Source organism: Bison bison, unplaced genomic scaffold (assembly GCF_000754665.1).
Source record: "Bison bison bison isolate TAMUID 2011002044 unplaced genomic scaffold, Bison_UMD1.0 scf7180017864032, whole genome shotgun sequence".
NCBI classification, from domain to species: Eukaryota; Metazoa; Chordata; class Mammalia; order Artiodactyla; family Bovidae; genus Bison; species Bison bison.
This window is the reverse complement of record NW_011494604.1, coordinates 4,760,932-4,777,029: the sequence shown is the minus strand read 5'-3', so window position 1 is coordinate 4,777,029 and position 16,098 is coordinate 4,760,932. Positions and strand designations below refer to the sequence as shown.

The 16,098-nt window shown below is 39.0% G+C and overlaps 2 protein-coding genes across 2 annotated transcripts in view; one reads left to right on the top strand and one right to left on the bottom strand.

The window, feature by feature from the left end:
* Positions 1 to 18: 18 nt before the first annotated feature.
* Positions 19 to 13,263, bottom strand: FBXO45 (F-box protein 45). Its single transcript, XM_010834343.1, is given in 4 exon segments — positions 19 to 2,552; positions 7,037 to 7,393; positions 12,641 to 12,699; positions 12,702 to 13,263. Coding segments are annotated over 4 exon segments (843 nt in total). The 5' UTR covers positions 12,943 to 13,263; the 3' UTR covers positions 19 to 2,366.
* A 93-nt stretch (positions 13,264 to 13,356) lies between these two features.
* WDR53 (WD repeat domain 53) overlaps positions 13,357 to 16,098 on the top strand; it is a 17,684-nt gene continuing 14,942 nt past the window's right edge. The window contains exon 1 of the mRNA XM_010834341.1: positions 13,357 to 13,407. The gene's annotated coding sequence lies outside the window, so the exon portion shown is untranslated. The remainder of the gene's footprint in view (positions 13,408 to 16,098) is intronic.

Genomic DNA, 16,098 nt, shown 5'->3' with positions numbered 1-16,098 from the left:
TAACTGTCTTCTACTTAAGTGCTCTCTCAGTAGCAGTGAAAAAGAGACTCCATTTCCTCAAACACTGTAACAGTTTGTCTTAGTATTCTATACAACTACTATTGGTATCCAGTAACAATTTACCCGGTTATAAAGGAAAGCTCCTTACTCCCCTGACGCTCATGCTAAATAAGAACCTCCATTTTATAAAATTTGCAAATCAGATATTAAAGAATTTAAATCTCTGAGAGAAGAATGGCTTTTTGTTAAATATTTAGGCAATTATTTGATTCTAGGTTCAATATGCAATAACCACGTGTTTCTGTTTTTCACTCAGCACCTTCAAAACTTTGTTACAAATGAATGTTCACTAATAAGACAAGACGTAAGATATAAAAAAAGCTCTGAGCAAAAGCTCTTGTAATTGATCATATCCCAATCTAGTTTTCTAATTAGTTCAATATTTATCCTGAATTAGGTCTCTTTAGGTGAATTTTAAACTTTGCCAAACTGAGTTGTTCACACCAAGAAAAAAATGCATTTCTGTAGCAGCTATATTCTCTAATACATTTAACATATAATTTCACTCTGTAGTATTAAATATGGTTTCTAGGAAGTTTCTTCCTTGATGTGGGTATCAAAAAGGACCTTTTACAGATTTCACCTTTAAGCAACATACCAAATATACAATAAATACTTGTGTACACTTTTTAGGTGGCAAAAATGAAATCTTTGCTCATGACTGAAATCCCTTGCTTCGTGGGAGTACTAATAATATTAACTCTCAAGGAGCAACCCAAGAACCCCAGCCAACTGCTTGCTGTCCCTAACTTTATTAGATGCAAAACAAAATATGCATATAGCAAAACCTAAAAAGTACAAAGATTCCACTTGCCTTAGTCAATTCTTATCACAAAGATGTATCTGAAACCATACAATTTATACTTTCATACAGAAAGATATTTGTTTCTTTTCTAACAAAAGAAAATTTCAGTTCATGTATGTTGAATTATTAATTTGAAAAAGTATTAGTGAAATCAGATTAGTCAAAAATTCTGAATAGGAATTAATGTTAAACTCTTCTACTACAATGAAACCTTCAAAATGTTGCCAACCTAAAGTTTCCAGCATAAGGTCTTTTATTTCAAGTCCCATGGGGGCAATTATCTATAATGAGATTAAGAACATTCTTAAGCTGGGTTCAGGCTGGCACTGTTTCAGGTGGGTGAGTAAACATTTTCTTGACAACCCCAATGACAAGTTTGAGGCTTAGACTGTTGCCTGATGTAAACAATATGAACTTAAAAAGATTATAATATCTACAGCATTATAAAGTTACAAAATAAAGGATCATTGATCAATTATTTTCTTAAGGTCTGTGACTAACAATTTTCATATTTGAGGCCTATAAGAACAAATGGCAACGTTCTTTATTCTTTTACAAGACACTTTCTCAGAAGGTCAAAAAAATAAAACCAGATACTATAAGATGCACATTATTATTATTACTGATATATGTATGATTAGAAATAGATTTGCCTTTCCTCAGTCTTAGCCTGGAGACGAGGGACCTTTACAATAATTTTGATGGTTAAAAAAATAAATCAGACTGTAACAGTCATGGAAACTGTAAGCCAAATATAATACAAAATGAGCCAATACAACACATCTTCTCTTAAAATCCTCTTCTTTGTAGTTACCAAACTGTCCCTAATGTTTTTCTAATTTTGTACCATGTAGTGGTTTTTAAGAAACTGAACTAGAACAAAGCAACTCCTTTGCCCTGTTTTTTTTTAACAGTTTTTTTTTTTTTTTTAACACACATACTGTATATACAACTTTTAAAATAGCTGCACAATTTTATATCTCACTGTTAGAGAAGTGCAGTCCAGGCAGACCATGCTTCTCAATATATTAAAAATATTAAATAAAACCCAACCAGTTTCATACTTTTCCAATAGTCAAGCTGGTTGGAAAAAAGGGTCTGGAGAAAAAACAGGCAGTTGTAAAACAGGATCAATCTTTCTTCACAAACACACTACTTAAAAACTCTTGCTAGTTCCTTATCTTATCCCTTTGACACCATCTCTATGATCTCACCTTAAAAGTTGGAAATAACACATTGTTAACTTAGAGACAAAATCTGTTGAAACATGCATATGTCAACTGCCCACTCAACCAACTGCAACCCTGAGGATTTTTCTGGCCCAGTAGAAAGAGGAAACACTAAGATCATCTCTGCTGTAGAGTTGCTTCTCCAGTTAACAATATCATGTGTTTTTCAGGATGTTTCGTGGGCATGCATGTATGACACTGTCACTTCATGATTCTACTTCCCACAAGCAGATATCTCCTCCACTCTGTCTTTCATCCCAAGAAAGCCACTGTCATCCATCCAAAGGTTTTCCAAGGTAAACCAAAGTCACTTCTGTGTTGCCATATACAGCAGAAACTGCTGGATATAAGCAGACCTTTGGAAGTCCTCTAAAGGCAACCCCCAGGAATTCATATCCACGTTCAAAAGCTAGAGTCTTATCTTCCATGTCCAAGATGACTCGAATTCTTTCTCCTATCTGCAAACAGACATCAAAAGAAGGTTAGAAGAAACCCATCAAAGGCATATCTAGAGGAAATCAAGTTGAAAATATTATTAAGAATATACATCTCAAAAGTTATCTAGAAAAACCAACAAAGTTATTTGGTCAGGGAGAAACATCAAGAAAAAGAACACACATCAATTTCATCACAAATGTTTTGATGGTCTTTTTTTAAACTTAAGACTTGTGTGGGATCAATATTTAATACTTAAAATTTTAATATTCTTTCTGAACAGTCCCAAGATTTTTTTAAGGGCTTTTTAAAGAAGGTTACCACTAAAACCTATAACCTGGCACATTTTACCAAAAAAGGCACTCTAAATTTTCTCAAAGTACTACAGTAAATGCATACAATGGAATGTTATCCAACCTTAAAAAGAAATTTTAGTATATGCTACAACATGAGTGGACTTTGAAAACATTATGCTAAGAGAAATAAGCTAGACACAAAAATACAAGTATTATACTATTCCACTTATACCAAGCACCTGGAATATTCAAATTCACATAGACAGAAAATTGAATAGAGGTTACCAGAGGCTGGGGGAGGAAGAAATGTAGAGTTATTGTTCAGTGGGCACAGAGTTTATGCTGGGGATGATGAAAAAGTTTTGGATATATGTTGGGTATACACAGTGGGGATGGCTGCACAACACTGTGAATGTATTTAATGCCATTGAATTATACACTTACAAAAAGTTAATAATAAAGACTGTTGTGTATATTTCACCAAAATAAAAAAAATACTATAATAAAACATTTAGCCATTAAATTATACAAAGCAGTTCTACATACAATATGGAAATTATATAAATATGAATCATCAAATCTGGCTATAGGTTCTAAAGACACAAAATACACTTATTAAACAATCACTTTGCGGTCCACTACTCTGAAAGACCTGTTTGTTAAAAAAAAAAAAAAGAGCAGCACTGGTTGTTAAACTAAATAGAAGCACAATTATCCAGTTCTTTTCACAAATGGAAAAGTAAGCAAAGAAGTAGCATGTTTTATCCTTATAATTTGCATATATTAGAGGTTGTTGTATCTATATACTTGGAGGCAGAAAGTCCTAACATTTTTCAATCAAAAATCATAATTGAACACTTTCCAGTTATGATATCCCTCAACTGCTCTCATTACCTTCCTTCATTGTATTTCCTATCACAAACAACTACCAATATCTTTTTCTCTCTCTCTGCCCAACTCATAAATTAATCCCATTTTACGGACCTAAGAACTTCCAAATTACCAACATCACTACTTTACGAACAAAGCACAAACAACAACAAAAATTAGAAACAAAAAGCTAATATTCTGATGAGTATTTGTTGAGTCATTTTATATTATCTCATTTAATTCTCACATCACTCCTAGGAGTTATCCCTATTTTACAGAAGATGAAATAAGAAAACAGAACCACTCCCGATGAAATTTTCAAGTTTGCTTTACCTTTGAGCATATAGCAAGCACACAGCACAAGGAGTAGAAAGGCCAAGTCTTAGGTGCAGAGGACAAAATTTAGAGATAGCAGCGCAATTAGAAACTTAGAACTCCAGAAGCAATAAAACCACAAAGAGGGTGAGCCCCAAAATAAACTGCCCAAATCCTTGTGTGAGGACTGCATTACACAAACACAGGGAAAACCCCCAGGGAACCAGGCAGAAAAAGCAGCAGCTAGAAGCCAAAAAATGGCAACCCACTCCAGTGTTCTTGCCTGGAGAATCCCAGGGACAGAGGAGCCTGGTGGGCTGCCGTCTATGGGGTCGCACAGAGTCGGACACGACTGAAGCGACTTAGCAGCAGCAGAAGCCAAAAAAACTCAACAAAGACATTAACTGCTATATACAGTTTCAGTCCAGGCAAGTTAACTGCCTACTAGAAGAAAACCTACAGTTTTCAGAACAAAGCAGTTTCTAAAGGAACAAAACATTTCAGAGTTATTGTATTGTTTACCAGGTCCAGTTTTCAATTAAAAAATGAATGGATATGAAAAGAAGCAGGACAGTACAACTTATACACATGGAGAAAAAAGGAGTCAGTAGAAAGAGTCCAAGTGGGCCCTAGATGTTGAATTTGGAAAAGACTTCCAAGTAGTTATTATAAAATATATACATATATTAAAAATAAGAACTAAAGAAAAACACAGTATTAACAAATGAACAGAGATCTCAGTAGAGAAATGGAAAGCATAAAAATGAACCAAATGAAAATTTTAGAGCTCAGGGGCACAATAACCAAAATTCACCAGCCTGACTCAATAGCGTTGAAATGACCATAGAGTTTAAATGACAAGAAGGAAAAAAAAACAACTATGAATTTAAAGTCAGAACAACAGAAATTAATAAATCCAAAAAACAGAGAGAAAAAGGGACATAGCTCCAGAGGCACAGAGACAAGGAGAATATCAAGCAGTCCAACAATTACATTAAATATAAATGGACTAACTACTTAAATCAAAAGATTGGGTTAGATACATAATTATAAGCAGTCTGGGGGACTCATTTTAAATATAAAGACAGAATAAATGTAAAAGGATGAGGGGAAGGAGGTACTCTGCAATAGTAAACCTAAGAAACTTGGACTGGCTGTACTGACATAAGACAAAATAGACATAAAGACAAGGAATATTACTAGAGTCAAAGAAGGTCATTTCGGGTTTCTTTGGTGGCTCAGTGTAAAGAATCTGCCTGCCAGTACGGGAGACATGGGTTCAATCAATCTCTGATCCTGGAAGATCCCACATGCTGCCGAGCAACGAGGTCTGTGTACCACAACTATTGAGCCTGTACTCTGGAGCCCAGGGGCTGCAACTGCCTAGCCCACGTGCCCCAACTACTGAAGTCTACGCACCCTAGAGCCCGTGCTGCACAAGAGAAGCCACGGCAATGAGGAGCCCACACACCTCAACTAGAGAGAAGCTCCTGCTCACTGAAACTAGAGAAAAGTCTGTGCAGCAATGAAGACCCAGCATAGAAATAAACTTTTTCTAAAAAAAGATTAACAATTATAAATATGCACCTAATAACAATTTCAAAACACATAAAGCAAAAACTCACAAAACTGAAAGTATAGATAAATCAACAATTATAGTTGGAGATTTTAATAGTCCTTAGTAAACGACAAAACAGGTAGAAGAAAAATACAGAAAGCAGAAGACATAAATATTGTTAACCAATTTGACCTAATTGTCTTTAATAGATTATTCCATCCAGCAACAGTATATATTCAAGTACACACGGACATTCATCAGGATAAACCATATGCTGGGAATAAAACATGTCTCAATAAATTTAAAAGGACTGAAATCATATAGAGTATGTTCTTTGAAAAACAAAGAATAAAGGATTTTCACTTCAAAATCACGGCTAGTGACAGAACTTTATCTTCAGTGATTATTAAGTCCAGACATCCCTCTCCTTAGTGTATCTGTAGAGCCTGAAAGAACAGTAAGGAAAGGATTCTATGAAAGAAAATCTTCCATACTTTTATACCTCTGGAAATGGGATATATTTTTAGTTCTTCTACTTTATTATGCTTGACTTGAGGTCAATACTAAGGCTAGAGCTTTCAAACCACATGTCCCTCTAAAACGCGCCATCTATAATTCTTTACAATTTCCAACTTATCAGATTATTATTTTCTAGATTCTGCTGAATCTATGGTGATCATATAGCTTTTACAAATAGGAACTATAATTTTGATCCTAGAATAAAATGAATATGGGTGAAGGTTAAGATGAAAAGAATTTAAAAATGCAGTAGTTTGGTCCAGTGGTTAAGGTTCTGTGCTTCCGCTGCAGGGAGCAGAGGTTTGATCCCTGGTCAGGGAACTAAGATCCTACATGCCATGTGGTGGGCCAAAAAACAAAAATTAAAAATGTAGTAGTTTGCCTGAACTTGCCTATCTTTATAGAAATCACTGACACCCCCACAGGCTTTGAATACAATCCACACGTCAGTAAGTAGCAGAGAAGAAGTATGTACATACATGCACAAAGGTGCAATTGCGGGGGTGAGGTATCTAGAAAAAGTAATTTAGATGTGCCGTGTTGTAAGAAAGATTACAGTCCAGAGTACAAGCTGGCAAACTATGGCTCCTGGGCCAAATCTGGCTTGCAGTGTATAAATAAGGTTTTACTAGAATAATAAACAACAGAGTTGAACAGTTATGAGAGACAGTATGGACCACAAAGTCTAAATATTTACTATCTGACCCTGTACAGAAAAAGTTTGCCAACCTGATTTAAAGTAAAGACAGATTGCTCAGGGTGAATATGTATAAGGAAAAAATTATTAAGATACTAAAAGATAATCAGAGTAGCCAAAAAAGGCCAGTTACACTATTTAAAAATTACCAAAAAGACAAATAATGCTGCTATATAAAACTTTGTAAATTTAAAACAAATTAAGGCATGATTTAACAAAGGCTCACTTTTCAGAAAATTCTCGGTTTCTCACCTGATATTTTGGTGCATTGTTGCATTGCGGAAAACTGCCATTGACTTCTCCATTATGTAGTAGGTTATTGTCCACTAGATTCCAGCCCCAGCTCTGGTCGTCACTGCCCAGCAATGCCACATAGCCTTGGCACTGCATGGGGGCTCGTTTTGTAGCAATTCCAATCACTGCCACAGTGCCCAGAGGGCCCTCCCACCACACTTCCCATGCATGGCGGCCCTCACTGAAACCGATCTTGGTCCTTGCACCATCAGTGCTCTGAGCGATGGGGTTTCGATGTAAAGTAAAGCCGTTCTTCTTAATGTAGACATTCCTGGAGCAGTCATTAGTGCTGAAAGCATGCTGGAAAGCACGTATCTGAAAAGATGAAAGACCAGAGAAAGAGAATTTTATTTTTCTTAAACATTAAAAAGTACCCAAACTTTAGGGTACATGTTTTTAAACAATAAAATTATATATTTTAAGTAATACAATAACTACGTCTCAAAAATGGCTCATTTTGGGGATGAGACACTAACATAATAAATTACACAACATTAAAGATAAAACTGCCAACTGTTTCATTATTGATCAAAATTCTAAATCGCTGTATAATTTCTCCAAATATACTTCTTAAGACATCAAAAGATATACACAGAAATCCTTATATTTTAGAGGGAATACTGAGATGTTTTGCGATGACATAATGATATTTGGGAATTGCTTTGAAATACCCAAGAGTGGAGTGGGAGATTGGACAGGGTAAACATGAAACTAGACTGCCCACGAGTTAATCATTGGTAAAGCTTGGTGATGGGTACAGGGAGGTTGTTTCCTCTACTCTGGCTTATAGTTCATATTTTTACATTAAAAAGTTCAAATATGTACAGTTTTCATGTAGGCAATGCTGTCATCAAAAAGAACAGTATTTTAAGTAAAACAGGGAACTCAGTCACATTAGCTATGAGAAATTTTAATAACCACAAACTATCTTAGATCCTCTGCCTCCTTGCTAGGTATTACTCATGCACTAAGACATCACCACTCTCATTTTACCAAATCAAATAATCCCCTAGATAGCATCTAAATTCAACCACTAAAATTTATAAAGAGATAGTCATTAACAGCAGCTACCATTAACAGGTTAGTTGACTTTCGGTAATTACTAGTCTTTGAAGCTTCCAAAATAAAGACAGTAAGAAAATTGTTATTACTATATCATTTCTCATGTTTTGGACTTCCCTGGTGCCTCAGACGGTAAAGCATCTGCCTACAACGCGGGAGACCCGGGTTCGATCCCTGGGTCAGGAAGATCCTCTGGAGAAGGAAATGGCAGCCCACTCCAGTACTCTTGCCTGGAGAATCCCATGGATGGAGGAGCCTGGTAGGCTATAGTCCATGGGGTTGCAAAGAGTTAGACACGACTGAGCAACTTCACTCACTCACTCTCATGTTTTAATAACTTAGAGCTTTTTGGTCTGTATGTTTTTCAGAAATCCCTTCTTTACTCAAACTGTGCAGAAGCAGTTGAAGGCTAGGACCTATTGCTTTAGTTAACCTGAGAAATCAATTCCAGAATCAGAATTTCATCATAGGAAAGACCTTAAGACCTTTACCTAGTTAAACTCAGGAATTAGGACACAGGCATAAAAGTCAACGTGTAGTTAGCATAAGCGTCTCACAGGTAAGTCAGGCACCCAGTGCCCTCATCCAGTGTGCCATCCCCTCTGCCGTCAGTGAGCACTTCACTGTTTAACTGTTGTACGCCATCAGGTCGCAGATTAAAACAAAAACAAAAACCCTCTTTGGTTCAGGCGTCCCATGTTTTCATAAGGGGGATGTAAACCTGAAGTATACCTAATTTTTTTCTGTACCTAGTCTTACTATAACAACCTGAAAGTGCTATATACATCCCAACCATTTGATTCTAGCCAAACATATCTAATCTAACCTAAATTTATCAAACTTTTACAGGAAATACAGAGGACAGAGAACATGTTAAGCAAAACCACAGGAATGAAATCAGCAAAATCCAGACTGAGGATTACTCTCTACAAGGTAAACACCTGGGTTTCTTCAAGAAATAAACTGCAGGGGTGAGAGGTGGGAGAGATGGAAGGTGTATCTGCAGACTGAATTAGCCTTAAGTGACATATCAACTGTCATGAGAACCTTACATAGATCTTGCTTACATAAACTGAAAATTAAAGACACAACATTTGACAATTTTATGAGAAAACTGGAATTTGAATGCCGCACTTCCCATATTAAGGGGTTATTTATTTATATACTACAGATGTAATAACGGTATTGGGATTAAGTGTCCTTATCTTTTAGAGATAATGTGAAAAATCATATAAAATGGAAAATACACAAATAAAAAGTCTATAGCTCTTGTTATACAGTCTCATACACAATATGGATTTTGCATTATAGCAATTACAATTAGATGTCAAGTATGACTGGAATAACTAATGTTACTTGGTAATATGTAAAATACAAACTTCTAAAAATAAGTCAAATCCTAATTAGACTGACAACTCCAAATGCTTTCCAGTTTTACACTGGCCCAAGCCTGTTCTTATCCTTTTCTCAGTTAACCTCGCTCCTGGAAATCATATTTGACTCTTCCTTGTTCTTCATCCCACCTCACCCAGTCAGTTGTCCATCTATGTGGACTTGTTTTCTTGCAATTTCTCTCCCAGTTATCCTCTTCTCTGCTCCATACACTTATTCTGATCTTGAATACCTCTGGTACAGCAACCAACCCCTGCCTTCTTGAATTCATCTTATGGACTACTAGTTTTTCTAAAGCACAGGTCTTACTTTGTCATTTCTTTGTTCAAATTTCTGTGGTTTCCAGCTGTAAAACAAAGCCTAAACTACAGACTGAAGCCTTATGTCAAGGACCTCCATGATATCTCTAGTTTCAGCTTACCTTTACATCATATCTCCCACTACAATTCAATCTAACTAAACTATTTTATATCTTTAGCCTTCCCTCTAAGCTACAAACTGTAACAGATGCCTATCTAAAAACTCTTGATGTCTTAACACTGTAAATTCTGTGCTACCAAAACTGAACTCATTGTTATTCCTCCAAAATCTAGCCCAGGTAATCCCTATATTATGTAAGCCAGATACCTAGAAGTCATCCTGAGCACCTCCCTCTTCCTCACCCTGATTTCAAATCTACTGCCAAGTCCTGTAGCTTTTATTTCCTAAATTTCTCACCATCTCTTGTTCTACATACTTACTACTATACATATTTCTAAGGTTCCCCTCCAATTGGTTGTCCATTCTTAAGTCATAATAACCTCTTAAAAACGGAAAACTATCATATCACCAAGCCCCATACTCCTAACTCTCCTTCACTTACAATTTAAAATGGCTTCCTTTTGTTTGGCTCCAGTCCACCTCTTCCATCTTTATCAAATTTGCCTCAATTTTGCTCTCTGTGGTCCAGCCACATTGATTACTTTCTGTCACTCATACTCACCAGATTCCCTCCTAGAAGGCTCTTCTCTCTCTCTTTGGCCTATTTATCCTTTTTTTTTCTGGGTCTCAGCATTATTTTCTCAGAGAAAGCCTTTCCTGACCTCGCTACTTAGGTCAAATTCTCCACTGTTGACATTCAGAGCACCATGGATCTAACCTTCATAGGACTCCTCACAAATGCAATTTTACAACTGTGTGACTATTTGATAAATACCCACTTCCCCTCACTGGATTAGCACTATATGGGAAAGCATCCATAGCATTTGTATTTGTTTTTATTCAGCATTGCATCTGAAAAACTGAACATAGTACCTAACATTCATTTTTTTTTAATAAAAATATATACTATTCAAATCCTCTGCTTTCCACTGTCTTGCTTTTTGTTCAGAGTATTTCCTCTTAGTAAAATGTTCATATCCTCCCCATCTTTAAAATTCAGCTTAAATACAATCTCAATCTCAACCCTTCTAAAGCTGTTCACTCAACTTGTGAATTTCCTTCACTAAACTTCTAGTTTCTAACTAATAACCACTAGTTATTTCTATACATTTTTTTTTCCTCTTCTCCTAGACTGAGGACTTTCATACTAGGCTACGTATATCCTTTTGAATTAATCTTTTATCTTCAAGATATTCAAGAAAACTCCGGCAACATCTGAATGCACAGTGCAAGTAGTACAAAGGCATACAAAGTATTAAAATTTATAACCCTTTGCAAGGATACAGAAAAACAGGTAAAATAGGCTGCCTCCAACCTGGATGGTGGGGGTATAAGGACTAAAGGAAGACATTTTGCTTTTAGATCACTTTGCTTCTTTTGAACACTGACTCACATGAATACATTATTTATTACATATTATTACATGAATCTTGAATCATGTGAACATGTCTATTACAGGCCAACTACAAAAATGTCTTAATTTAAAATAAGTAAAAATAATAAACTTTATGGAAAAATAAAAACTAAATAAGATTGATGAAACCTAAATGTTTATTAGGCACAGTAAGACAAAATTGCAATCTTCTGCCCTCTACTATATGAATTACAATTATTATCCATTGAGCATCTACTAACTGTCCTTGCAACTTATCATGTTATTTCACTTAATAAACAATTTGACATATTTAAAAGTAGTAATCCTTATCCTAACCTTATTAAACTGAAACCTATTTTATTACAGAAGAATACATTTTACATTTATTTCACATGTTTTCCCTTTTTTAGTTGTTAATGTATTTTTATGTTTACCATATTCTAGATCAGACTTTATCCTCTCTCATGTATACTCTTGGTGACTGCAATCCTAAATAGCTGTATCCATCCAAACTGAACTCAAGTTTACAGCCATTTGTTTATATTGCTTGAGGAATGCTCTCAGTCCTACTAAGATCTGCTACTTGTCATTTTTATTTGTATATGAAAGCAAGACTAAGCACAAGAGTCTGGCAGCGGGGGGGGAAAAAGGCACCAAAAATGGAAACAGCATGTTGGATGACAAACAGAACATAAGAGACACACCAGCAAGGTGGGACTATGAAAAAGTTGGCAAGGCAATAGCCAATAACAGTGGGACATGGCAATATTATGACTGTTAAGTGGCACCAATGGTACGATGTTCTATTCAAAGCCTGTACCTTTAAAGTTAGCAGATGCCTTGGACCACACTTATTTCTAAGCCTGTAACATAGCGGAGGGAATTCAAGGTCCTTGGGCAAAAATAAAAGTTATAAATCAGAGCTTGGAAAACGTGAGGTGAAAGCAAAAATCTTAGAAACTAAGTCAATAAGGCAGCCGAGATGATCTAATAAAGGACAGAGAGAAAAATAGGATTAGAGTATTGAAAGCTACAACAATGGCCTGTTTTTAAGGGGATAGACGGTGGAAAGTAGCATGATGGAAACCAAGGATGGAAAACCATCTAATCCTTTAAAAAGTACATCACGGAAGTGGGGTGGGTTAAGGAGCAGAACTTCAACCCAAAGAGATCTTTATGGCGGGGGAGGCGAGGTAAGGTACTGACTGGAGCGGTGGAAAGGCGCTTCTGACTCAGAAGCTTAGCTGAGAAATACTGAGAGCTGCGCGGAGAAGCGGGACAGGGGGCAGCGGCGTGGCGCGGGGCTCCCTCACCTTGGCCTTGTAGCTGGGCAGGTTGCAGAGGATGTCCGTGCGCAGAGCCTCCTCTGCAGGCTGCGGGCGCACAGCCTCCGCCACACCTCGCTGTTCTCATCGCCGTGCAGGCAGCGGTACCAGTGCTTGCACACCAGGGCGCAGCTCCGCAGCTCGGACAGCTCCAGGTAGGAGAACACCAACTCCAGCACCCGGCTGGGCAACCGGCCCCCGGCCCCAGAGCCCGAGCCGGCGCCCGCGCCGCCGCCGCTACAGCCAGCGCCGCCAGAAGCTGCCCCAGCCCCCGGGGCCGGCGCCGCCATCGCCTCACCAGCCGGCCCGAGGGCCGCCGCCGCCGCCGCTTCCCCCCCGTCTCTGCTCCAGAGGCCAAGCCTCGCCTTGAGACCGGAGCAGCTCGCTCACCGCCCCTTTCACAGCTAACCGCCCGGCCCCTCCAAACCACTCCCGCCCCTGCCCGGGGGCGTCCGCCGCGCGCCCCGCCTCACTGAGGGCAGACGCACCGACTGCACGGGCGTCCCCCGCCCCTCCCCCGCGGCTCAGCGCGGTCGCCGGAACCGCCCGACTCGTACGGCCTCCCCGCGGCGCGCCCGTGGCTCCGCCATGCGGGTTGAGGGCACGAAGCAAGGACGCACGCCCAGCTCGCGCGGTTCCTCTCGGCCCCGGATGTGACTATTTGGCTGCGGCGCCTCCCGCCCTACGCTAGATGGGATTGGGCGCCCGCCGGTGAGGTCATCGCCAGGCGCCTTGGAGGGAAGCGGGAAGCACAGGTATGAGGTTGGCGCGGGTGGGTTTCAGGCTGTCCTCCGCCTTTCCCCCTTCTTGATCTAGTGACCTCGCGTCGGCTTTTTTGGTCCCCTTTTCCTATAAGGTTTACCTGAGTCGTTTGCGTTCCTGCTTGACCATTCCAACCTAACGCAGGAAACTTCCCTCTCCTTACTAGCCAGTGCTAGCTCCGCCACCTTCAGTTTGAGTTAGATCTTCCTTTTCTTTCGGCAGCTGAGGTCGTGTTTTCCTGGTCAGGCCCTCTTGTTCTCCCTTAGTACCACTGCTTATCAGAACGTGTGTGCTAGCCTGTATGTAGCATGAGAGGTCTCTACATTTGAACACCTCCCTCCCCCCTCCCATGTTTGGGTAACCTTAAAGTGCTCTTTAAGTGCTACATTATTTTGGACAAAATATGGCCTTTCCCAGTCTTTCCTACTAACCCACCGGTTAGTAGGCTAATTGAGGTGTGTTTTTAACTAACTAGATATTCTAGTAGGGAGAATGACATGGAGGCTATAATTAAGAACACTATTTGGAAGGGAAAGAATTTCAGCATTATTTAGTCATACTACGTTTTCCTAGGTGGCCAGAACGTTTTCCGACAGCCTTTAAAGAATGCTCGGTAAGAGAAAATAATAACCATCATGTAAGACAGGCAATCTACTGGGGCCCTTTACGGGAGAGAGTATATAACTCTCAAAGCAACACTGCGAAGTAATTGTTAAAATAATAGGGTTCACAGATTCCCTTAGTAGTCAATTCCACTGTCTTTCCTTTAAGTAGTAAGGAATCTTCTCGAAAGTTCTCCTGCTGTGAATAATCCATTTATTGTTTTCCAGTAAAACGAGGGAGGAGGGTTCAGGATGGGGAACACATGTATACCTGTGGCAGATTCATTTTGATATATGGCAAAACCAATACAATATTGTAAAGTTAAATAAAATAAAATTTAAAAACAAAACAAAAGAACAGCACCTACCATCTCTACTCTCTGATAAGTGGTGTTTGATTACTACTTGCCAGTCCCTTCTTCCTAGATATTTTTTCCTCCAAGCTTAGTCACCCAGATTCTTTTCTTTCTTACTAGTGTCAGTGCCACAGCCCTTCAACCACTCACTTTGGAAAACTGAAATGTGTGAAGAAAAGTTGACCAGTATACTTATTACAATGATAGTGACTATCATATTATTTAAACCTCAGGCTAGGGAATTTATTATTCATTTTTCAACTTTCAACTATTCCCAGGAAGGCAGTCCATGTTTTGTCTGGAAAGGCACTGAAATTTCTTTTACATCTTCAAGGACAGAGTCGGTCCATCCAAGAAGATGACAAAGAACAGACAGAATGAACAGCTTTAAAGGCACAATCACTTGAAAAGGACAAGTGGATACATGGAGATATGACAGGAGCAAGTATTTTAGAGAGCATTTGGTTATTAAAGACATTGTCTTCTATTCTGTCTGCCCTGGTATAAGTGAGGGAGAGCCTTTGAAGGATCTGATGAAATAAATCTAGTCCAGTCAGTGAGGTGACTTTTTATGGCAAAGTACCCCCAAGTGGCTCAGGTAGGATTTCAAAGTAGGAAAAGCTTTCCTTTATCACTACCTCCTGTTTTCTTTCTTGCCTGCTCATCACCCTCTGGACCATGTCCCCTCCCCCCATGTTCAGTACCTTTCTGCCCTTTGGCTGCTTAGAACTTCCATCTTAGCACTCCACCCTTCATAAACATGTTTTCAAAGTACCCCACCTTCCTCCTCCCCACACTCCATAATCTCATTAGGTGTTGGAAGAAAGGACTCTATTATCTAATTAAACTAATTCACAATAGGAAATGACTAATTACTGTGCTTGACCCTTTTACTTCAGTTCAGTTCAGTCGCTCAGTCGTGTCCGACTCTTTGCGACCCAATGAATCGCAGCACGCCAGGCTTCCCTGTCCATCACCAACTCCCGGAGTTCACTCAGACTCACATCCATCGAGTCAGTGATGCCATCCAGCCATCTTATCCTCCATCATCCCCTTCTCCTCCTGCCCCCAATCCCTCCCAGTATCAGAGTCTTTTCCAATGAATCAACTCTTCGCATGAGGTGGCCAAAGTACTGGAGTTTCAGCTTCAGCATCATTCCTTCCAAAGAAATCCCAGGGCTGATCTCCTTCAGAATGGACTGGTTGGATCTCCTTGCAGTCCAAGGGACTCTCAAGAGTCTTCTCCAACACCACAGTTCAAAAGCATCAATTCTTCGGCACTCAGCTTTCTTCACAGTCCAACTCTCACATCCATACATGACCACTGGAAAAACCATAGCCCTGACTAGATGGACCTTTCTTGGCAAAGTAATGTCTCTGCTTTTGAATATGCTATCTAGGTTGATATTAACTTTCCTTCCAAGGAGTAAGCGTCTTTTAATTTCATGGCTGCAGTCACCATCTGCAGTGATTTTGGAGCCCAAAAAAATAAAGTTTGACACTGTTTCCACTGTTTCCCCATCTATTTTCCCATGAAGTGGTGGGACCAGATGCCATGATCTTCGTTTTCTGAATGTTGAGCTTTAAGCCAACTTTTTCACTCTCCACTTTCACTTTCATCAAGAGGCTTTTTAGTTCCTCTTCACTTTCTGCCATAAGGATGGTGTCATCTGCATATCTGAGGTTATTGATATGTCTCCCGGCAATCTTGATTCCAGCTTATGCT